The sequence below is a fragment of the Aristolochia californica genome, unplaced genomic scaffold (assembly GCF_029961685.1).
Source record: "Aristolochia californica isolate CCGP_79_NKW_82.1479 unplaced genomic scaffold, dmAriCali1.0.hap1 SCAF_3, whole genome shotgun sequence".
NCBI classification, from domain to species: domain Eukaryota; kingdom Viridiplantae; phylum Streptophyta; class Magnoliopsida; order Piperales; family Aristolochiaceae; genus Aristolochia; species Aristolochia californica.
In genome coordinates this window covers 2,206,708-2,227,925 of record NW_027181992.1, presented here as the reverse complement: position 1 = coordinate 2,227,925, position 21,218 = coordinate 2,206,708, and the positions used below count along the sequence as shown (strand labels likewise).

General features: G+C 38.1%; 3 protein-coding genes across 4 annotated transcripts; 2 read left to right on the top strand and 1 right to left on the bottom strand.

Annotated features, from left to right (window-relative positions):
- The first annotated feature begins 5,184 nt into the window (after positions 1 to 5,184).
- Positions 5,185 to 5,903, top strand: LOC137958576 (uncharacterized). Its single transcript, XM_068805642.1, has 2 exons — positions 5,185 to 5,520; positions 5,580 to 5,903. Exons 1-2 carry the CDS (start codon positions 5,185 to 5,187, stop codon positions 5,901 to 5,903), a joined length of 660 nt encoding a protein of 219 aa, XP_068661743.1.
- A 2,464-nt stretch (positions 5,904 to 8,367) lies between these two features.
- Positions 8,368 to 9,114, top strand: LOC137958575 (secreted RxLR effector protein 161-like). Its single transcript, XM_068805641.1, has 2 exons — positions 8,368 to 8,797; positions 8,852 to 9,114. The coding sequence occupies exons 1-2, from the start codon at positions 8,368 to 8,370 to the stop codon at positions 9,112 to 9,114; spliced, it is 693 nt and encodes a 230-aa protein (XP_068661742.1).
- Positions 9,115 to 14,988: 5,874 nt separating this feature from the next.
- On the bottom strand, positions 14,989 to 20,727 carry LOC137960509 (protein MOS2-like). 2 transcript variants are annotated; one of them, XM_068808152.1, is made up of 4 exons: positions 20,604 to 20,727; positions 17,455 to 19,183; positions 16,383 to 16,466; positions 14,989 to 15,110 (listed from the first exon to the last, which is right to left on the bottom strand). In XM_068808152.1, the coding sequence occupies exon 2, from the start codon at positions 19,050 to 19,052 to the stop codon at positions 17,523 to 17,525; it is 1,530 nt and encodes a 509-aa protein (XP_068664253.1). In that variant the 5' UTR covers positions 19,053 to 19,183; positions 20,604 to 20,727; the 3' UTR covers positions 14,989 to 15,110; positions 16,383 to 16,466; positions 17,455 to 17,522. The 2 variants fall into 2 exon arrangements, with proteins under 2 accessions (XP_068664253.1, XP_068664252.1); XM_068808151.1 differs by lacking the exon at positions 16,383 to 16,466.
- Positions 20,728 to 21,218: the final 491 nt, after the last annotated feature.

Genomic DNA, 21,218 nt, shown 5'->3' with positions numbered 1-21,218 from the left:
CTAGCTGGAAAATTAATTTATTTTCTAGTAAGAATTTTCAATAATAAATATTTTCAAGAAACATAAGACACTAATGGTCCCTATAAACATATTTTTACTAGAAATATTTTTCTAGCATTTGCTAACGAGGATATATATATATGGTATTTTGGTGGAACTGGATTCGGTGAAGATAGTTCTTAACAAACCCCATTAAGTAGGAACCAATCACATTCTTTGCTGCTTGGGTAACATTGTTACTCCGGAAGGAATACCGAGACGACCCATTTGCTAGCAGTAAAGGCAACATCATTTTTCACCAATCGCAAAATAGTATGTGTCCTTAGACATGTGACAAGTTATGACACATAACTTTATTAGTAATTCACATGATCTTTATGAGACATGTTGTTAAAACCCCAAACCCTAGTCAGAAATAGAAATAGTAGAAGAATGCAAGGGTATATGTCCTTAAACTGAGGAAGATGTGGGAGAACGAAAAGGTCCATAATCGGAGGATGAGAGTTTTTTTGTGAGAAATGTCTCAATTGAAATCGTAGAAGGGAAGGATAAATTAATTAGGTGACTCACGTACTTAAACATAGGTAATTTTGCTAGTATTTTTTTAATTAAAAATAGTGTTATAACCTTAAACAATGCTGGCGCATCACAACAAACTGCATGGTTTTCTTGATGTTTCCTACCGAATCAATGTTGAAAGCTTACTTAAATTTCACCAACTTCTACAGAATGATAACAAATGTTTTCTTATGTATTAAGGGATGTGGACAGGTCGGCCGAACCCAGCCACGAGTTTTGGAGCAGACGTTGTTGTTGTTGTTGAGGCAAAGCTCATTTAGGGACCGGTTAACCCTAATTGTTCTAATCAGAGCTGAGCGTCTCACAGAAACTTCTCTAATATTTGACAAGACTGCAATCACCCAACTATATAAAACAAGGAAATGTCACATATCTTCCAAGATGTCTCTAATAAATTCGAGATGCCTACTACTGATTCTTAATCCTAGCCAGCTTTCTGTCTTTAACCAGATAGGCCAGTCAAATACAGATATGTTGGTTGTCGAAGAGGGTGCATTCACTTCCCAACTGTCTACGAAAATCTCCTCCACAAAACTCGAAGGGACGTAATGGAGCTAACCAAATTAAGGTTTTCTTATTGATGGGATGAGCACTTGAATATGGTTAGGCAGAAAGAAAATTTCAGAAATGTTACTGTTTAAGCTATGGACAGGTTCAAGCTGCACTGAGCAGCAGTAAGGATCTTCGTGTGTCCATGTAACTGTACTCTTGCCTGATCTGTGTGGGACTTCAAAATCAGTATATGCAGTCTATAAGCCACAACCTTGTTGTTTTTTCTCATTGTTCTGCTGTGTGCAGTACCGATCGTTTTCTAACCAGATATATTCGATGAACAGTGCATGAAACTGATGGATGCCCATGAACCACTTGGGGTGTCAACACGACCGTAGACCTTCTTCTCTGCTCTAAATTTCTAACTGTTTTTTGCCAACCACCATATGATGACTACCTACAATGTCTGTTCTTAATTTTAGCCGAGCAGCTGGGAGTTGGAGTTAATCCCGTTTTCCTCTCATGTTTTTAGTGAGACAATAATTCAAAAGCTACATCCACCAACTGCAGCAAATTGGTGAATGTTGCTGGGTTTTCCCTCACGGACTTCGGGATTTACATTTCTTAATTCTATAGAAGCAAAAAATTAACGATCATCTATGTCACACTTCACGAACCAGGTTTTTCCAACAGCCCTCCAGGGCCTGCAGAGGGAGAGTCATTTCCTCATTGTCCGTTGGTGTATCCAACAATGTACTTGGCAGAGATATCTTTACTTAGCTAAATAAGTTAGTTGGGTGGCTCGTTTTCATGGCTGAAATTTCTTCAAAAACAAGTTTGAAAGTCGGCACCATGAATGTGAGACCCTCTCCAATGAAAGGAGGACAGGAGGGGATAGACCGGATGGTGATGTTTCAGGATTCTGTACAGATGAAGCTCTTGAAAGCTTCTCAACCAGAAGCCACAATGGATTGCAACAGTTTTTTTTTCAAAGCCCAAAACAGGCTACCTGGTTCCACCGGACAACTTGGCGTGATCCATTGAAACGGAACCAGTGCGCACCCTTGAAAAGGACAGGGAAGCAAAGAAGGCAGACTAAGAGTAACTCTTGCAAGGGTTTCTTGTGAAGGCCATCAAGCACCATAATTGCACCTTCCATATCTGTCTACGGGATTGGGGAGAAAGGGCTGCTCCACCTTCTCCTTATCCCCAGCGCCGTTCTCTTCCTTGTCCACAGGAAGCTAGGGAGAGGAGGATCAAACCATCTCCCTTTCAAGGAGCAAAAGATTGATGGATTGAGATGGAGTTTCCATATCGGTCCATGTCAAACAAGCACATTGCTCTCACTCATAGAGGAACTACCGTTTCGTTTAATTCATTTAGACTAAGCAGATCTGCAACCGTTCTTCTGTGATCCATGTGATTTGTTAAAACTAATAAGCATCCAACTTCTATGTCCATTATTAAAAATTTATAAAGGCTGGTCTTTTACAGAACTCTTTGGTTGTTTAGTGACAGTGAATTGATTTTATGGGACGTGACTGAATTAAATATGATTCTTTTTTTTTTTTTTTTTTATCTCGTAAATAAGACAGTTTTCAAAGCATTGCCTTTGGTTGTTTAGGGAATGTGGACTGATTTTATGGGATGTGACTGACTCCCCATAAAATGGGACCCTTTTCCCATTACTCCAAAAGTACCTAAAAATTCAATTAAGAAGGGAATATTAATCAATTGTGGACGCTCATTCCTAATCTTAGTTCGTATAGCTTGTTTAAAGCCATTCGGTTAAATAAACTCAACCTATAGTTGTTGGGAAGGAGCAAAAACATAAAGAGAGAGTGAGGTCTTTTTTACCATGGATTGACTTGAGTTTTAAGTAAGAATGTGGTATGACAAAGGGGTGATCCAATACGAAAAGTCATTTGGTGTGAAACATGCGAAATACTATTTCAGCCATCTGATCATGAGTCGAACGGCTGAGATATAGCCGTTTCATATTGTACACATTGATATACTTATGATGTTAACTGCTTTGTACCCATACGCCCATAGATCATTCTTATAATATCAGCTTGATACAGTTACAACTAACACTGCCGGGACCAAATTATTCCAACTAAACACGGTCGCAGCTTTGCATCTCTGCAGTCACTAATGAATTACTCCAAACCATACCAAACTGACGTAGAGTCGTCCTGACAAGCAACACTCAGACCAACATGGATGCTACTATCTGCACCCAACATCGACTGCTCGGTTTGCTGCCTCGTCAGAGACCTGTACATGTTATTTTTTTTTGACTGGTCGGTTTGCTCTCATGCAGCGGCAAAATAGGGCTCTCACTGATCACTTGGGACCATGCCCACAAAGCTTAGTTCGCTGTTCTGAATCCGAAGAGCTGTGATCCTTCACCCACATGCAGCATTTATAATGATTGTGGCTGAGCTACTGGGGCTGTTGACCACTTAAAGTTCAAGTGAAAGCCTGGAACTTGTTTGCTCAACTGCATTGAGCCCAGGAAATTAGTATGGCAGGTATGGACTTCTTTTGAAAACTACCCCTAACTAACAGGCTTAAACTCGGATAGAGCGTGAGGTTTTGAACGAAGTTTGCCCCTGTAGTGTTTGATGAAATGAGTCACTGAGGTTTTAAATTAATCTTCAACTCCTTGGATGAAGAAGACCTTTATCATTTGGGTCTGTTTGGTTGAAGTTTGCAGTTGTAGTAAACATTGGTGATCCCCACATAGTTCGTGGGCTTTTAAATTTGTGGTTTCAGACTTCCGATACCTTGTTTACTTCGAAGGGTGAATTCTCTATCTCTATATGGGATTTGAAGAGTATCAGAGATCTTCCAATTTCTGTCAAATTCTATGATAAAGTTGCATCTTCTCCTCGAGTCTTCATCATCAACATGGACAACGGAGACAAACCTTTGCTTCCTCCTAGTTTTCGCCATTTGACCAACGGCCGGTGGGTCTGTTAGGAAAAGTGACCCCATAAGGCTCCTTCCACGATGGTGGTTTCACCAATGTCACAAACATCAGTACATAGAAACTGAAGTTTCTTAATTCTTACTCTTATATTGAAACACTCGGCCTTGGAAGAGATGTGGAACCAAAAACGCTCATGAAGGCTGAGTAAAGATCGATAATGGTGATGGTAGACTTGTTCTTGGCGCTCTTGTTGATCACTTTCACAGTCTTGAGCAGCTCTATGTTGTGATATCTGGAAAGCATCTTGAGGGACTCATTGCATTTCTGGTGAGAAGTCGCACGGTGTTGAAGATAACCCCAGCCCGTTAAGGAGCCCATCCTATTTGAGCCCAAAGCAAATAAAAGCCCAGGCGATGGAAGCTTCTTAATAAAAATCAAAGAAGGGTGTAAACAGTAAGTCGTACAAACAGAAGTTGGGAAAAACAGAAAAGGGAAATTTTTTTCAGATAGAGAAACAGAGAGGAAAAAGAAAGGGGCAAGATCTGAGATTGAAAATAGAAAGAAGAGAGAAGAAAGAGGGCACTGAGGAGGAGAAGTCTTCCGCAGAGACGTTCCCGCGGAGATGTTCAAACACCATTGGAAGGAGCTTGGTCGTGCAGTGAAAATTCGCCAGACGAGTGGATCTAGAAGGAACAGAAAGAGGACGACATATGCAAGCCAAAGGAGGTCTTTTTTTTTCTTCAAGTTCTGTTTTAAATACTTTGTTTGTGTATTCTGTTTTGTGGATGTGTATTTGGCCACTATGAGGGTTTGTTTTCAGTACATGGACTGAATAGATCAGCAAATTTGAGTTTGTATATGTTAAATTTTATTCAACAATTGGTATTAGAGGAGGATGGTCAGAGATCGTTTTTTTTTGTGAAACTATCTTGAGTTGTGAGCAGTAAGGTACTCTGCAAGAGTGTTGGTCATGCTTGTTCGGTATAGTCGAAGTTCTGCCAACATGATGGGTGACCTTCAAGTGGTTGGAGGAATCAATAAGCTCAACAACAAAAACTACAACACGTGGTCAACATGTATCGAGTCTTACCTACAAGGTAAGACCTGTAGGAGGTTGTCAGTGGCAGTGAAGTTGCACAACTGGCAATAGAAGATGCCAATGACATCTTGCGAAAATGGAAATTAAAGCAAGTAAAACAATGTTTGCTTTAAAGACCACAGTTGAAGAAGAAATGTTAGAACACATCCGGGATGCAAAAACACCGAAAGAAGCATGGGACACTCTTACTACACTATTCTCAAAGAAGAATGATATAAGATTGCAACTGTTCGAGAATAAGCTGCTATCAATGGCGCAATGTGACATGACTATTGCTCAGTATTTTCACAAGATGAAGTCGATATGCCAAGAAATTTCAAAATTAAACCCAACAACTCCTATTGGGGAAACCAGGATAAAGAGAATAATTATCCATAGTTTGAGACCCGAATATCGAGGGTTCGTTGTCGTTGTACAGGGTGGCCGACTCAACCAACGCTTGTTGAGTTTGAAAATTTGCTTGCTGGTTAGGAAGCTTTGGCTGAACAAATGAGAGAAGTTTCCCTGAAGGGTAAGGAGGAAGCACTCTACACAAGCAAGAGCAAAGACACTTTCAAGTGGTACATTGGCAGTGAATTTAAAAAGGATGGTGACAAGGTGAAAAGTCACCAAGAAGAGAGAAGCTCTCGTCCTGGGGGAGCTTCGAAGAATCGTGAAAATAGTAGAAAGTTTGATGGCAAGTGTTACAACTGCGGGAAAATGGGCCACATGGTGAAAGATTGTTGGTCTAGGAAAAAGTTTGTTGAAGGTAATACTGCTACTCACAGTTCTCAGGAGAACAGTGAAGATGGTTGAGATGATGAATCGTTATTTGTTATGGGGGAAGAAGAATTAGCTCTCACTGTAACAACACCTAAACAGATTGACTACAAAAATGACTGGATTGTAGATTCAGACTGCTCAAATCATATGATGGGTGATAAATAGAAGTTGCAAAACCTGTCTGAGTACAAAGGAGGCCGTGTGGTGGTGATAGCCAACAACTCAAGGTTACCGATAGCTTACATCGGTAAGACTATAGTTACGCCTCAATATAATCCCAACCAGGTGCCACTTCAAGATGTCTATCATGTCCCAGGAATGAAGAAAATTTTGTTATCTGTGGCTCAATTGACATCATCAGGCCACTATGTTTTGTTCGGTCTCTGAGATGTAAAGGTGTAACGTGATCTCAGAATTTCAGAAACACCGACAATGGAGGGGCAACGATTGGAGTCAGTCTACGTAATGTCAGCAGAGTCTGCATATGTAGATAAGACAAGGAAAAATGAGACAGCAAATCAATGACACATGCGATTAGGTCATGTTAGCTATTCCAAGCTAAGTGTGATGGTAAAGAAGTTGATGCTTAAGGGGCTTCCTCAAGTAGATGTTCGAACAGACACGGTCTGTGCGGGATACCAATATGGTAAAACACACCAATTACCGTACGAGGAGTCAAAGTTTAAACCAAAGGAACCATTAGAGCTAGTTCACTGTGATGTATTCAGGCCTGTTAAACAACCATCAATTAGTGGTATACGGTACATGGTGACATTCATTGATGACTTCTGTGGGTCTTCTTTATGAAGGAAAAATCTGACGTATTCTCAAAGTTTAAAGAGTTCAGAGAGTCAGCTGAGGGAGAAATAGGAAAGAAGATCAGTTGCTTGCGCACAAACAACGGGGGAGAATACAGCTCAAGCAATTTCTCTCAATATTTAAGGGAATGTCGAATACGTCATCAGTACACGTGTGCTAACACGTTACAATAGAATGGTGTAGCAGAGAGAAATAACTGGCATCTTGTAGAGGTTTGTCTGAGTATGCTCCATGAGAAGAATGTACCTGGAAGGTTTTGGGCTGAAGCAATGAGGACTGCAGCCTTTGTAATCAACAAACTTCCTCAACCAAGGTTAGGATTTGTTACACCCTTTGAGAAACTATGGAACATGAAGCCTAAAGTTAGCTAATTTTCGAGTATTTGGCTGTGTATGTTATGTATTTGTTCCTGATCATTTACGGAGCAAGTTTGACAAGAAAGCTATTAGATGTATCTTCGTGGGATATGACAACTAGAGAAAGGGTTGGAAATATTGTGATCTAACGAGTGGAAGATGCTACACTTCACGATATGTGGTATTCGATGAAGCATCTTCTTGGTGATCCTCAGAGAAGGAGGTGTTGTCAGACTCAAGAGAATTTGGAGAAAACCTACAACAAAAGATGGAGGAACATACTGTTCAACTCCAACATAGTTAAGGTGAATCAGGAAATCCAAATGGTGATGATGTTGAGCAAAGAGTGACTCAGAGCCCTTCACAAACTGGCGTGTATCAACAACCAAATGAAGAAGGTGGGCCTAGTGAAATAGAAGAGTCAATTCCATAATTTCAACTCCGAAGATCAACAAGAACACGAAGGCCAAATCCCAAATACGCCAATGCAGCCATCGCTAAAGAAGAAAATATGATAGAACCTGAGACTTTCGAAGAAGTATCACAAAGTTCTGAGTGGAGGACAACTATGAAAGAAGAGATTGATGCACTTGAGCAAAATCAGACTTGGGATTTATTGCCAAAGCCAAAAATGTGAAACCCATATCGTGTAAGTGGGTTTACAAGATCAAGTGTCATCCAAATGTGTCAATCGAGAGGTACAAGGCACAATTGGTAGCTCACGATTTTTCTCAACAGTATGGACTAAACTATGATGAAACGTTTAGTCCAATGGCAAAACTTACAACCGTATGAGTCCTACTTGCACTGGCAGCCAACAAAGATTGGAATTTGTGGCAGATGGATGTGAAGAATGCTTTTCTTCATGGAGAGCTGGATCGGGAGATCTACATGATCCAACCAATAGGTTTCAGAGCCAATATCATCCTAAACATGTGTGCAAGCTGCGGAAAACACTCTACGGATTAAAACAAGCACCCAGGGTGTGGTATGGTAAGAGTGCTGAATTTTTAACACAAAATGGTTATTCAGTAACACCTGCAGATTCCAACTTGTTTGTCAAAGCCAATGAAGGTAAGTTAGCTATCGTGCTAGTGTATGTGGATGATTTGATCCTAACTGGTGATAATGTGGCAGAAATTATTCAGACGAAGAAGAATTTATCAGTTTGTCTCCAGATGAAGGAACTTGGACAACTCAAACACCTTCTTGGTCTAGAGGTTGATAGCACACCAGAAGGAATATTTCTCTATCAATAGAAATATGCCAAAGATTTGTTGAAGAAGTTCAGAATGCTTGAATGTAAGCTGATTTCGACGCCGATGGAGCTAAATACCAAAATGTGTGCACATGAAGGAAAAGATTTGGAAGATGCGATGATGTATCGACAATTGGTAGGTAATCTGATATACTTAACCTTAACTCGACCTGACATCTCTTATGCAGTTGGTGTGATGAATCGGTACATGCAAGATCCAAAGAAGCCTCGTTTGGAAGTAGTTCGTCGAATTCTGAGATATGTGAAGAGTACAATTGACTATGGTCTTTTGTATAAGAAAGGTGAAGACTGCAAGTTAGTTGGCTACTGTGATGCTGATTATGCTGGAGATCATGACACCAGGAGGTCAACAACTGTGTATGTGTTTAAGCTTGGCTCTGGAACAATTTCTTGGTGTAGCAAAAGACAACCGACGGTATCATTGTCAACCACTGAAGCTGAGTATCGAGTAGTAGCACTGGCAGCTCAAGAGAGTACATGGTTGATACAGCTGATGAATAATCTACATTAACCAGTAGAATATGCAGTTCCGTTGTATTGTGACAATCAATCAACAATTCGTTTGACGGAGAATCTGGTCTTTCATGCTAGAACTAAGCACGTTGAAGTGCACTATCATTTTATCAGAGAAAAGGTTCTGCAAGAGGAAATTGAGATGAGACAGATCAAGACGGATGATCAAGTTGCGGATTTGTTCACAAAGAGTTTGCGTACAGGCAAGTTCGAAATGTTACGCTGTCAGCTAGGCACAGTGCAAATAGTGAGAGCTGGTATTGAGGGGGAGCGTTGAAGATCAACCCCAGCCCATTAAGGAGCCCATCCTATTTGAGCCCAAAGCAAATAAAAGCCCAGGTGATAGAATCTTCTTAATAAAAATCAAAGAAGGGTGTAAATTGTAAGTCGTAGAAATAGAAGTCGGGAAAAATAGAAAAGGGAATTTTTTTCAGATAGAGAAACAGAGAGGAAAAAGAAAGGGGCAAGATATGAGATTGAAAATAGAAAGAAGAGAGAACAAAGAGGGCACCGAGGAGGAGAAGTCTGCCGCAGAGACGTTCAAACACCATTGGAAGGAGCTTGGTCGTGCAGTGAAAGTTCGATGAACGAGTGGATTTGGAAGGAACAGAAAGAGGACGACGCAAACAAGCCAAAGGAGGTCTTTTTTTCTCTTCAAGTTCTATTTTAAATACTCTGTTTGTGTATTTGCCCATTGTGAGAGTTTGTTTTCAGTACGTGGACTGAATAGATCAGCAGATTTGAGTTTGTATATGTTAAATTTTATTCAACAGGTTACACTGGGCAGACACCCAAATGGATGTAAGGTTGTTATTGCAATCTTTTTTATTCTCAAGCAATTAATTAAGCGAGAACAGGTACAACCTTCAATTATGGAAGTGGAGAAAGAGAAGGGACTAATAAAGAAAACAAGTAATTAAGTGCGAACAGGTACAACCTTCAATGATGGAAGTGGAGAAAGACAAGGGTGACTTGAGGGAGGAAGAAAGGGACGAGGAGAGATGGATCTCTGCCATAAAAACAGATAAAAGAAAAAAACTTAAAAAAGAGAGAGATGGAACAAAAGGGTGCATGGGGATGACATCTTCCATCAAATTCTGCAGAACAATTACCTAGGAGAATGGGTGGGAAGAGGATAAAGACAATCTGGGGATTAAAAGAAAGAAATTCTTAGCTTTGGTAAAGAGGAGAAGAGAAGACAACCAAGAAACAACTTTCATCCTGTGTTCACTGGTGGGAAGATCTCAACTTTCATCTGTATTAAGAATAAGTAAGGGTTGTTTACCAAAATAACCAATTTTAAAAACATATTTTGAGAAACAGCGACGCCATGAATTTATTATTTTGAAAATTAATCAACTTTGACTGGTCCACTGTACATGTGTACAATCAAATGTGACACGTAAGTTTTGACTTCTTATGTGTTGCCACATCATTAGTGTAGTGTGAGTAGTTGAACACATCGACTTCCACGTCACTATTCTGACACATCATCTGCAAAATGATAAAAATTTTGAATAAATTTTTTTATTTTAAAAATCAAATTTATGAATACACTTTTTATTTCCTTATATCTAAAATAATAAATTATTGAAAAATTTAATAAATAATTAAAAATTAACTCTTACTTATTTAACACCATTTATTATCAATTAAAATATTTATTAATAAAAAATAAAATTTATCGTTACACTTTTTATTAATTTATATTTTTAAAATAAAAAATAAAATAATTATACTAATTAATTACAAATTTTTACTAACATATTATCTATTTAAAATATTTATAAATAGAAAAAATATTGCTCTTACCCATTTATTATGGATTTAAAATATTTATAAATAGAAATAATCTTACTCTTAAGTCTTACCCATTTATTATCGATTTAAAATATTTATAAATTGAAAAAATTATAAAAAAATTATTTTCTAGTTTAAAAATAAAATTTATTTGTATACTTTTTATCACCTTGTTTAAAAAATAATAAATTATTAAAAATATATATTATTTAATTAAAAATCTTACAACACCTTTTGTTATCAATTTAAAATATTTATTAATTGAAAAAATATAAAAAAATTATTTGAGTTTAAAAAATAAATGTATCGATAAATTTGTGGTTTAAAGCCCTTTCCATGTTGTAGGTTTAAAGCAGTCGATGGAAGCATTGAAGCAAAAAATGTTAAGTTGTGGTCAGGGCACAAGGGAGAGTAAATGTTGTACATATCGATGATGTCAAAGAGATCGTTAATGGGAGCCATGGCCTCCCAACATATTTGATCTGGGTTCGAAAGACTGAAATTACATTTCTTCTTTATCTCCCTGTGACTCTTATCTGATATCATTGCATGACTCCATGCATAATCTACAAAGCCATTCTGGTCTGTCTCCAAGTCTATCCACCCATTACCAATCTGCACAGTTTTCAATCTTTTTTTTCTTAATTTGAAAGCTGTAAATATGATCAATGGAAAGTCATATATTAATAAATGATTTTACATCAAAATGTGAAAGAATATTAAAATTCTCATTCCACTCTTTGGTCTGATTATAACAAAGTGCCTTGTCTAAAATTTCTTCAGTTAAATAAACGTATTGGTCTTTGTCGAAACAACTCTTCCTTCTCTATTCTGAATAAGGAAAAACACATTGAGGTATGAGAGTGAGGGATAGAGAGACAACTAGTGCGACTTCCATTACAAAAAAAAGTTAAAGAGGGAGAGAGAGTACTCACCTTTTACAGTGTTATCGCAATGAAACTCATCGGCTCTCGTTCTGATGTTTAACCATTTTCTCGCAACAGTTTCGTCCATGATGACTGAAAATGATCAAATTCAAGGGAACATACTTATATTTCCTATCAAACAAATGAAATTGTGGGGTTTTTGAAATTCATTAAACTGAAAATACGAAGACAGTTACCTTCTGGTATCCACTTTGATTTGTTCTCATTTTTAACGCTCAAAAAGCACTAGCCAACATTTCCTGAAACAAGACAAACCTTACTTATGTTGGTGAGAAGTTTCATATGTTCATCCAACATTATAACTTTAACAGTATCAAGACCACATTTCTTTACAAGTATTTCAAGAAGCTGTTTGAAAAGACATTGGATGTAGTTGTTTAAATGTGAAGGACAATTTAATATGAATTATCTCAAAAGTTGACAAAGCCATTTAGTTTTTTTTTTTTAAATAGAGCAAAGAAATTGAACAATAATCATGTCCCTATCTTAGTTTTTTGTCAAATATATTATGCTATCATGGATTAAGAAAACTCAGTTAACCAATGAAAAAAAAAATCAGAATTCCACATTCACTATTTCAACTTCCAAAGAATATTAAGAAACTAAATGGGAATCTGAAAAAAATTAGTCACGACTCATATCGAAAAGGTCTTCTGCCAAACTCTTACTTGCTGGACAAGTTCTACAAACGAATCTGGAGGACCCATCCGAGCTTTTGATTGATTATTTCTAGATGGGGAAATCAAATCTTGAACCTACATGAAATGAGGAAAAGTAAACCTTAATGCATTTAACTAAGTACTTTATATGTTAAAATGAAAAACAATGCAAAAACACACCTAAGTTCAAATTCACCGAACACCCCTGGTAGAGCCCCATATGACTTTGTAGTCACTACGAACCGTACCTCGTGAATGATGGGGGGGTTTCGTTGGCTAATGGACGCCTGTGCAGGTGACTCAGCCTAGTTTGAACTGGACTCAACCTACTTTCCATTACCCAACCTACTTTTAATCAGAATTTGTACCCATCCTAGTAACTAGGGCAAACATAAGAAAACATAAACAAAACAAAAAAACCATGTGGTGGATATTTATAACACCCAAAGCTCCTCACAACATGGCATGATCATTCCTTGACACTTCAAATTTATTTAACAACAACTAGCAACTAAAAATCTTGCAAATTTTATCTCAATAAAGTAAACTACAACTTCATAAATTAGAAAATTAACGAAATTAACTAAAATTAAACTAGCAACTTTAGAAAATACAACATTCAATGACATAGGAATCCATAAACTAAAATACAGCAAATTATACAGAAAATCCATAAACTAAAATTAAACTTTACAATAATTTTAATTTATTTGCAATTAACAGAAATTTCATTTACATAAAATCAAAAATTAAACAGTAAATCACAAAAAATCAATACAATAATTTAACACCTAAATTCAAATCAACATTATAATCAAACACAATATTTAGATTCAATTAACAAAAGCCCTAAAAAATCACCCTGCTAAATCGATTTCTGAAATTCAAATTCGGGTTTGGAGGGTGAGTAGGGCTTCGGTTTTGAGGGAAGGGATGGCAAGAAAGTGAAATGATAGGGTATTAAGATAGGGGGCGCTGAGATGAAATTATAGGGTTCGGTTTTGAGAGAGGGGGCGATGACGAGATGAAATGATAGGCTTCGATTTTGAGAAAGAGGCAGCGAGAGGATGAATAGAGGGGAATGGAGAAGAAGAATGAGAGATGAAGCTGAGATGAAGAGAGAGTAGTTGATAGGGGGGCGTCGAGGCCGAGCGGCGGTAGCAGGGGAGCGATTGAGGCTGAGCAGTGACAACTGGCACTATGAGAGGGTGAGAGGAGAGGAGGGGAGAAAGATCAAGGAAGAGATTAGAACGAAAAAATATAAGTGAGGGTTTACGTGGCACGAGATGATTGGGCAAAAAGAGGGTTATAAATAATGACATGGCAACTTACGTGGCAGATGACAAGTCAGAATAGTGACGTGGTTGTGGATGTGTTCAACTACTTACATTGCACTAATGATGTGGCGACACATAAGCAGTCAAAGTTTACATGTCACCTTTGACTATACACATGTACAGTAGATAAGTAGAGTTGGGTATTTTTCAAAATAAGTTCATAATGTCATTATTTCTCAAAATATGTTTTCTAAATTGGTTATTTTGGTAAAAAACCCAATAACTAATTATTCACTTCTAGAGCCATAAAGAGGACCTATTGGCCTAAGTTAAATATAAACTCCAACCGAATTTTTAGAGCAACAGACCAAAGAAATCTGTCATGATCCTGCCATCAGACCAGCGGCCGGGGAAGGTGTAATTTCCCGTATCAGCGAACGAATCGCCGAGTACAAATAGCTTCAACCGTCCACTATGATCGCCATGAAACAAATGTCCTTCAACTGCAATGCCTGCCTTGGAAAACGAAAATTATACAGATCGAGCAAAGCCATCTCTACTCAGTTCATCTTCTGAATCAGCAACTGAACCAGGGACAGAGACGAATAGCTCACCACATTGCACCAGAACAAAGATGACGCAGAAGCAGAAAAGTATCTTCTCTTTCACCATGAAGCCCATGATCGGAAAAGGCAGAATGGTGGAAATATTTGCCGGCGAAGTCTACACAACTGAGTCGGTGTAGAAGCAACAGAAGTGCAGCGTGAGCCATCTCTAGACCTCTGGCGAGGAGGGGGACTGAGAACTTGTTCCTGTGGCTTTCGAGTAATCTATCTTCAATCAACGTCCCAACAATCTTATTCTTACACGCGAAACTCAATTGATCTCAATGAAAATAATGACTTTTGTGTGTGGATATATTGAAGTGACCGATTCCTGTTCAAACCGTTCTTACCCTGGTTTCTAAAGTTCTGGTATTTAATTTTTAGCGTCTCGTGCCTGCTGCTAGGGGACTTTTTTTTTTTAAACTCTTTCGTTTAAATCGATGGAAATGATCGATCACTCAACCGAAAAGTCTGATTAAGAACTAGAAATTTTAGTATGAACGAAATGAAGCATGCTCAATCGTATGGGTTTTACATGAATGGAGAACTTGATTCCGTCTCAAACTGAAGTAAATTATGAGCTTGTCTTAAATCTTGGGTGTCTAACATCTTGAGGTTTCACACAAATTTACTTCGATACCATTGAAGGATCCTCATATGAAGATCAAGAAAGCAAAAAAAAAAAAAAAAAAAAGCAACTGAAAACTTTATCATGGTTAAATTCATCTCTTTGAGACATAATTGGAATTACTCATTCAATTTTAGACTGTCTCATTTGACCCGATAAACTTCGGAAGTGTAATGTATATCCATTATATCCATGGTTAAATTCATATTGTCAGCTATCCATCTGCCACGCACTATAGAACTCCTATAAAGCTAGTTAAATTTGAGAACCTTACGATAAAGATTACAATGTTGAGACATAAACCAAAAAGCTTGGTTTCAGAGTAGGAATGAAATTCTGTACATTGAATCCTCGCATCTGCACCCACAAAACAAAGAAAAGAATGCCACCGTGAGAGGAAGAAAACAATGGAAGACATGCACGAGTACAACAAGCCATCATAGCAGAAAATGAAACAGCAGATGAATAAAGTTATTGCAAATCAAAGATTCTAAATTTTTTTTTCTCGAGTGGGAGGTATAGTTTTTACTACAAAACATAGCAAGACTTTATGAACCTATGCATCAAACGTCACTATTCAAGAAGAATCATAGAGACCACCAAAGAAGAACTTTTAGGTCTGTTGGAAAAACAGAAAAGACCAAGTACAGGGCCATTAAGCCATCATCAATTCTTCACACAAGAGAATAATATCTTGTAAGCCTCTTCAAGAGATTAGATGTAAGGATGCAGAAAAGGATCCCAAAACAGAAAACAACAAGCAGCAGATCCTGCTTTGCAAGGAGACACAACATTACAATGTTGCCATTGACAATACCCACTAGAGAACACCTTTCCAAAAAAAAAAAAAAAAAAAAAAAGGACAAGAAAGAAAGAAAGAAAGAAAATATAACTCCAATAACTGAAACTGCATTTCAAGCCATAAGTCTTTGTCGTTCAGGTGGTCCAGTAGCTTTCTTTTTGTTAAGAGTAATGAGGTGGCTTTCTTATTTATTTTTTGTTATTTTTAAATTGATAAATAACAAATTATTTATTTTAAGTTGGGTCTAAGGCCCATCCCAAAATGACTAGCTAACTTAAAAAACCTTTTTCTCAACTAATAAACTCAAGATCTTTGTACTCACTCATCCATGTGGGACTATTCCTAAACACTCCCCCTCACCCTCTTTTGTGACTCTACAAGTAGATAATTTAGGTGTAGGCCCTCTTTAGTGACTCTACAAGTGGATAATTTTAGGTGTAGGCCCTCTTTAGTGGCTCTACAAGTGGATAGTTTAGGTATAAACCCTCTTTTGTGGCTCTACAAGTGGATAGTTTAGGTGTAGGCCCTCTTTTGTGGCTCTACAGGTGGATAGATTGAGCTACGCCCCACATATGAATACCTGTTCTGATACCATGTGAAGTTGGGTCCAAAGCCTATCCCAAAATGACTAGCCAAATAACAATAACATGATAATGGGAATCAAAAGAAATAAGATGATGGGGCCATAATGTTCTTTACACAAGCTTTCATCAGAATAACCAATGCTGACAATAGTCAGTAACCGAAGAGTCCTTCCATAATAATGTCTTAGTAAAAAAGACACAATAACAACAACGGATATAGGCCAATGCCCGAATAACACGTACCAAAAAATGAAAGTCCTTAATAAGGACATGTGAAATAATCCTCTACGAGTCCACCCAGATAATTCTTTGAATATGTATTTCTCCCTGTAAAACTCCACCATATTAATTCAGATTTTGTGAGACTTCTTACTGTGAGAGTCATGTAAGAGTTCCAAATCTTCTCTTCAACAACTTTCTATGTTTATTTTTGAAATTATATATGTTGTTGTGCATAAAAAAATGGATAAAGTAGAACATCTTTGTTCTACCAAAAAAAAAGGTATATTGTAAGAAAGAAACATTAGATAATGAGTTATCAATGAGCACTGGATTCCTAGATATTACCTAGTTCTCTAAAATAGAAAACATCTCCTGAAAATCCATAAATGAATGGCACAATCTTAATTTATAAACCAAAAACACCTGGGATTTATTTATTTTTATTTTTATAGAAGAGCTAAAAATACCTGGATTATCATTTCAAAACAAAATGACTTTGGAATCCAATATGAACATACCCAAAGAAAAGAAAAGAAAAGGAGAATTTGACATTATTCCCAAAAATAGTTAGTGAAAATGAGATAATGATACATTCGCCTTTTCACTAACTACTTTTGGGAATAATAATGGTCAATTTCTCATTTTCTTTTCTTTTCCATGGGGTTACAAACAGACCCTAAGAGATCCAACGAAAATCACCTCTGTCAAATAAGACATTCATATACATAAATAATGTAGACACAGTTTTGTTAGTAACTGTAGACAATTTGTAATTTACAATCCACTACTTGTACATCTAGGCCAACAATGCGGTGCATCACTAACCGTGTTGATGTTAGGGAAGTCCCACTAACAACCATTGTTTACACTGATCAAGTTACCCTTTTAACTATGGAATTAGGATTCTCACTTTTGACGATGTAAATGATTCAAGAGAATATCATGATAAAGGAAAACATAAAAACCGTCTACAAACCATCATTGACAAAGAAAAGAGGTTCACAGCAATCATAGCAATGAATGAAGATTCTTTTTCAACCTCAGTACTACAAAACTTAAAAAGGTAATTACAGTCATCCATAAATAGATGTACCTGAAGTTACAAATGTGCGCATTTGGCGACATCACAAGCAATCAAGACGTGAACTGCATTCATTAGAATCAATATCCAAGATAACTTGGATCTCCAATATATTCTGCAATTTGTTCCAAACGGACAGTGAGCAGGGCTTGACTATCTGCATCCCGAATAATCCCAATTTCTTTGTCCACATTCCTCTCCACTAAATTCCCGAAGATCCCTTTATGCTTCCCAAACAATACAAGAACCGGACCCCCTTTCTTAGGCAAGGCTGTCTCCAGTATGTCCTGATCAACACCCTGTATGAGCTCCTTACTCTCATCCATGGATATGTCACAAGTACGAGGCCCCACTACATCCATGACTTCCCCTTTTTTCAAATAAAGCTTCCCTCCCTTGAGTGTTTTACTTACTACTCTCACCCTAATATGACTCCTCAGCCATGTTACTGGAGCCCTATCAACTCGTTCACGTTCTCTTCTTCTTTCATCTTCTCTATTCCTTCTATCCTTCTTCTCTCCGTTCTGTTGTTCTCGACTAGAATCTTCTCTTCTCCTTTCCTCTCTACTACTCTCTTTACCCTTGCTTTTGGCTTCTTTCTGCTCATCTTTTTTTTTTCTGTCAAGCCAATCTGAAGATTCTTTATCATTAACACTCGGTTCCTGCAATTTTTTCAAATACCTCTCCTCTTGAACTGAACCCAACTCAGCAACCTCGTCCAATCCAACAGGGACTTCTTCTTCACTTTTCACCAACTTCAAAAGAACTGAAGAATTTTTGGAATCACTGTTCAATTTTTCCACCACCTTGCCCTTTAACCCAGCATGTCTACCACTGATAATCCTAACAACCTTTCCCACCACTATGCCTTTCAGTTCACGTGGAACCAATTTCTCATCAATGCCAACTACGTGGCGGGTTCTTCCATCAGGCCCTTTTGGTGCAACAAGCACTGTTGTGTCTAGACTGTCAGAATTACGATCTTTTTTCTTCTTATCATGCTCTCCTGGTACAAATCCTAGCCCTTCCTTGTTAGCTCTTCGCAAGAACTGTACAACCTTCACATCCTCCTTAGCATTCCTCCCTATCCCTTTCCCTTCCGACCACCCATACCCTGCAAGTAAAGCTGCACCAAAACCTTCCACCGGCACTGCCTCAAATTCCTCAAACCCACGATCATCTGGCAAACTCTTCATATCTTGATGGAACTTCTCCAACATCATATTCTCAATTGAATTGTTACTTTCTGGTGCTGGAAGTTTGTCCCCATCACTGTTATCGCGGGACCTGAGATTCAGGCCATGAGAGATATCAGACTTATCAGCTGAAGAGGCAGCAGCGTCCTCAAGCTCAAACTGCATGGGAGAGGGGCCACTTGTGCCATCCATGGGTAAATCCAAGTTCCGCATCTTCTTCGGGTGGCGCCATGTGTTCTCCTTGGGGGGAATGATGAGTTTGGGGGCTTCAGTTAGGGTTTTGGAGGAATCAAATTCAGTGACATAATGGAGTTCTGCTGCCTCATCTTTGGCTGCCTGGTTTTGGTCAAATTTCAGTGAAGATTTAGAAGGCCTGGAGGAGGACTTGGATGGGAGAGAAAAGGAAAGTTTCATGATCAACACCGTAACGGTGGAGCAAAGCAGTGATAAATCTAAACACGCGGTCCCAATGTTCTCTCAACTGGCAAAAGTGTCTCAAAAATGTTGCCTTTGCGGACCAGTACCCTGGTTGCTGCAATAAAATCCTGTTGCCAAAGGAGTTCAAATTGTAAGAAAAATGAATTAACACTAATTTTTTAACTATTCAATAAAATAAATGAATTTTCAGAAGAAAAAAACGAAAAATTCATAGTGTGATTACGAAAGACAACCTTGTAGACTGGCTCAACTGGGTAGATAATTCTTTCTATGTAATTGCAAAAAGAAAGAGAAATGCAGAGTGAAAGAGGAAGCAAATCTCTCCAAATTGATCCTACATTCCCTAGAGAACGTGCTTTCTTGAGTTAAAATGAAAATTAAGCCATAAATTGGTTCTTTGATGGCCCATACAGCTTCTTAACATGCCTCTTAAAAACTTGGCATACATGGCCTGATATGCAACATGCACAATAACTCAGAGCATGATATTCTGTTGTCATAATTATGCCAAAAATCTAAACCAAATGTGTCAAGCTAGGAAACTGAAACTCCATTTCTGCAGATTGCTCCCAATTACAGAATGAGTAATTTTCAAAGTTTTCAATGATAAAAAAAAAAGCACTAAAGGAACTTGAATCTCCACCGCACACTTCTTTTGCGTTGAAGAAATAATCACCTTATTTTTCCATAAATTAGGGAAAAGTTGAATGAAGAAATGGGCCTTCAATCTAAGGTAACTTCATGGAGTCCTTTCGCTATAGCACCAGTGGCTTGGTTGAGGCATTGGATGAAGAAGTGTCATAGAGGGAACACGGGTGTCATATGGACACCAAATGCCTCAATCTTCATTTTCATTAAATAGAAAAGAAAAGTTGAAGAATCTGATACTGCTAAAAGAGCAGCACTAGCAAAATCAACATCACAGATCACCAGCTATAGGTAAAATTTCAACTTTCAAGACCTCTATCAATTCGGGTGCTAACAAACTTCTTTAAAGCAATGGAACTCCTCTTGTCGACCCAAAAACTTGAAACCACTCAACTCGCATAAATTTCAAAAAGGATTCCAAGTCACCCAATTCTACCTTACCAGAAATTATACTCTGATTGCTTCGGACCAAAAGAATAAAAATGAAAACACAAGGTGCAATAAAAGCAGAAAACAGTAAACGCTCGTACCGGTAAAAGAAGGGATCTCTTCTCATATCATTATTATGACATCATTCTTCATCAAACTCTTAAGGAAAAGTAGAGAAGCGCGTAGAAATTTTGATTATAGTTTGCGAATTAGAGAAGCCATGGAGAATTTAGTTAGTAGCTACAAAGGGAGGAACCCCAAGAGGGAGGTCCCACCAGCAACACTTTCGCGGGACCGGTCGCCAATTTTTCCGGGAGTAGCTTAATTGCTCGGTTAGGACAGAGCATGGTTGATTCTATGAGCTAGAAAGATAGGTAAAAAGAGACGACAAAGAGAGGGAATTCGCATGGATTTAGAGAGAGAGAGAGAGAGAGAGAGAGAAAGAGGTACCTGTTCAAGGTTCGTTCGGCAAGGCAGGCAGGGAGGGGGAGATCCGAGCTCAAGAGGGAAATCTTCTGGCTTCAACGGAGGAAGGGGCATAGGGCAAGGTTCGAGAGGCAAAGGGCAAACACCGTTTCTTCACTATTATAAAAACCGAGCAGGCCTTAGTTTCTTGGATCCAATTGAACTCATTTCAACCAAAAATCACGGTTTCCAACTGACCTGGTCAACTCGGATTTTGAGGGATCTGAGTTGAGTCAAGAAGGTAGATTCGCCCCTTTTGTGTAGGGTGAGTCATCTCAAATATGCCTCTCAAGTTCAACCCGATTCAGCCATTTTAACCCTCAGAAAATCTATATAAAAAACCCTAAACCCCCGAAAAACCTGGCTTTCATATTATATATATTCGATAATTTTAAAATATTTCTTAGATATTATATTTCTAAATAAGAGGATATCCGCGAATCCAAAAAACTCTCCCAAATTGAGAAAGTATTATTTAAACCTCCGTTTCACACACTCAAACGAAAGATTCTCTGCCTTCCGATTTTCTTTCTTTTCCGTTTCTCTTCCCTTCAGCGGATCACCTCCGACGGCTGGCGGAGCTACCCTTCGCCGTCAAAA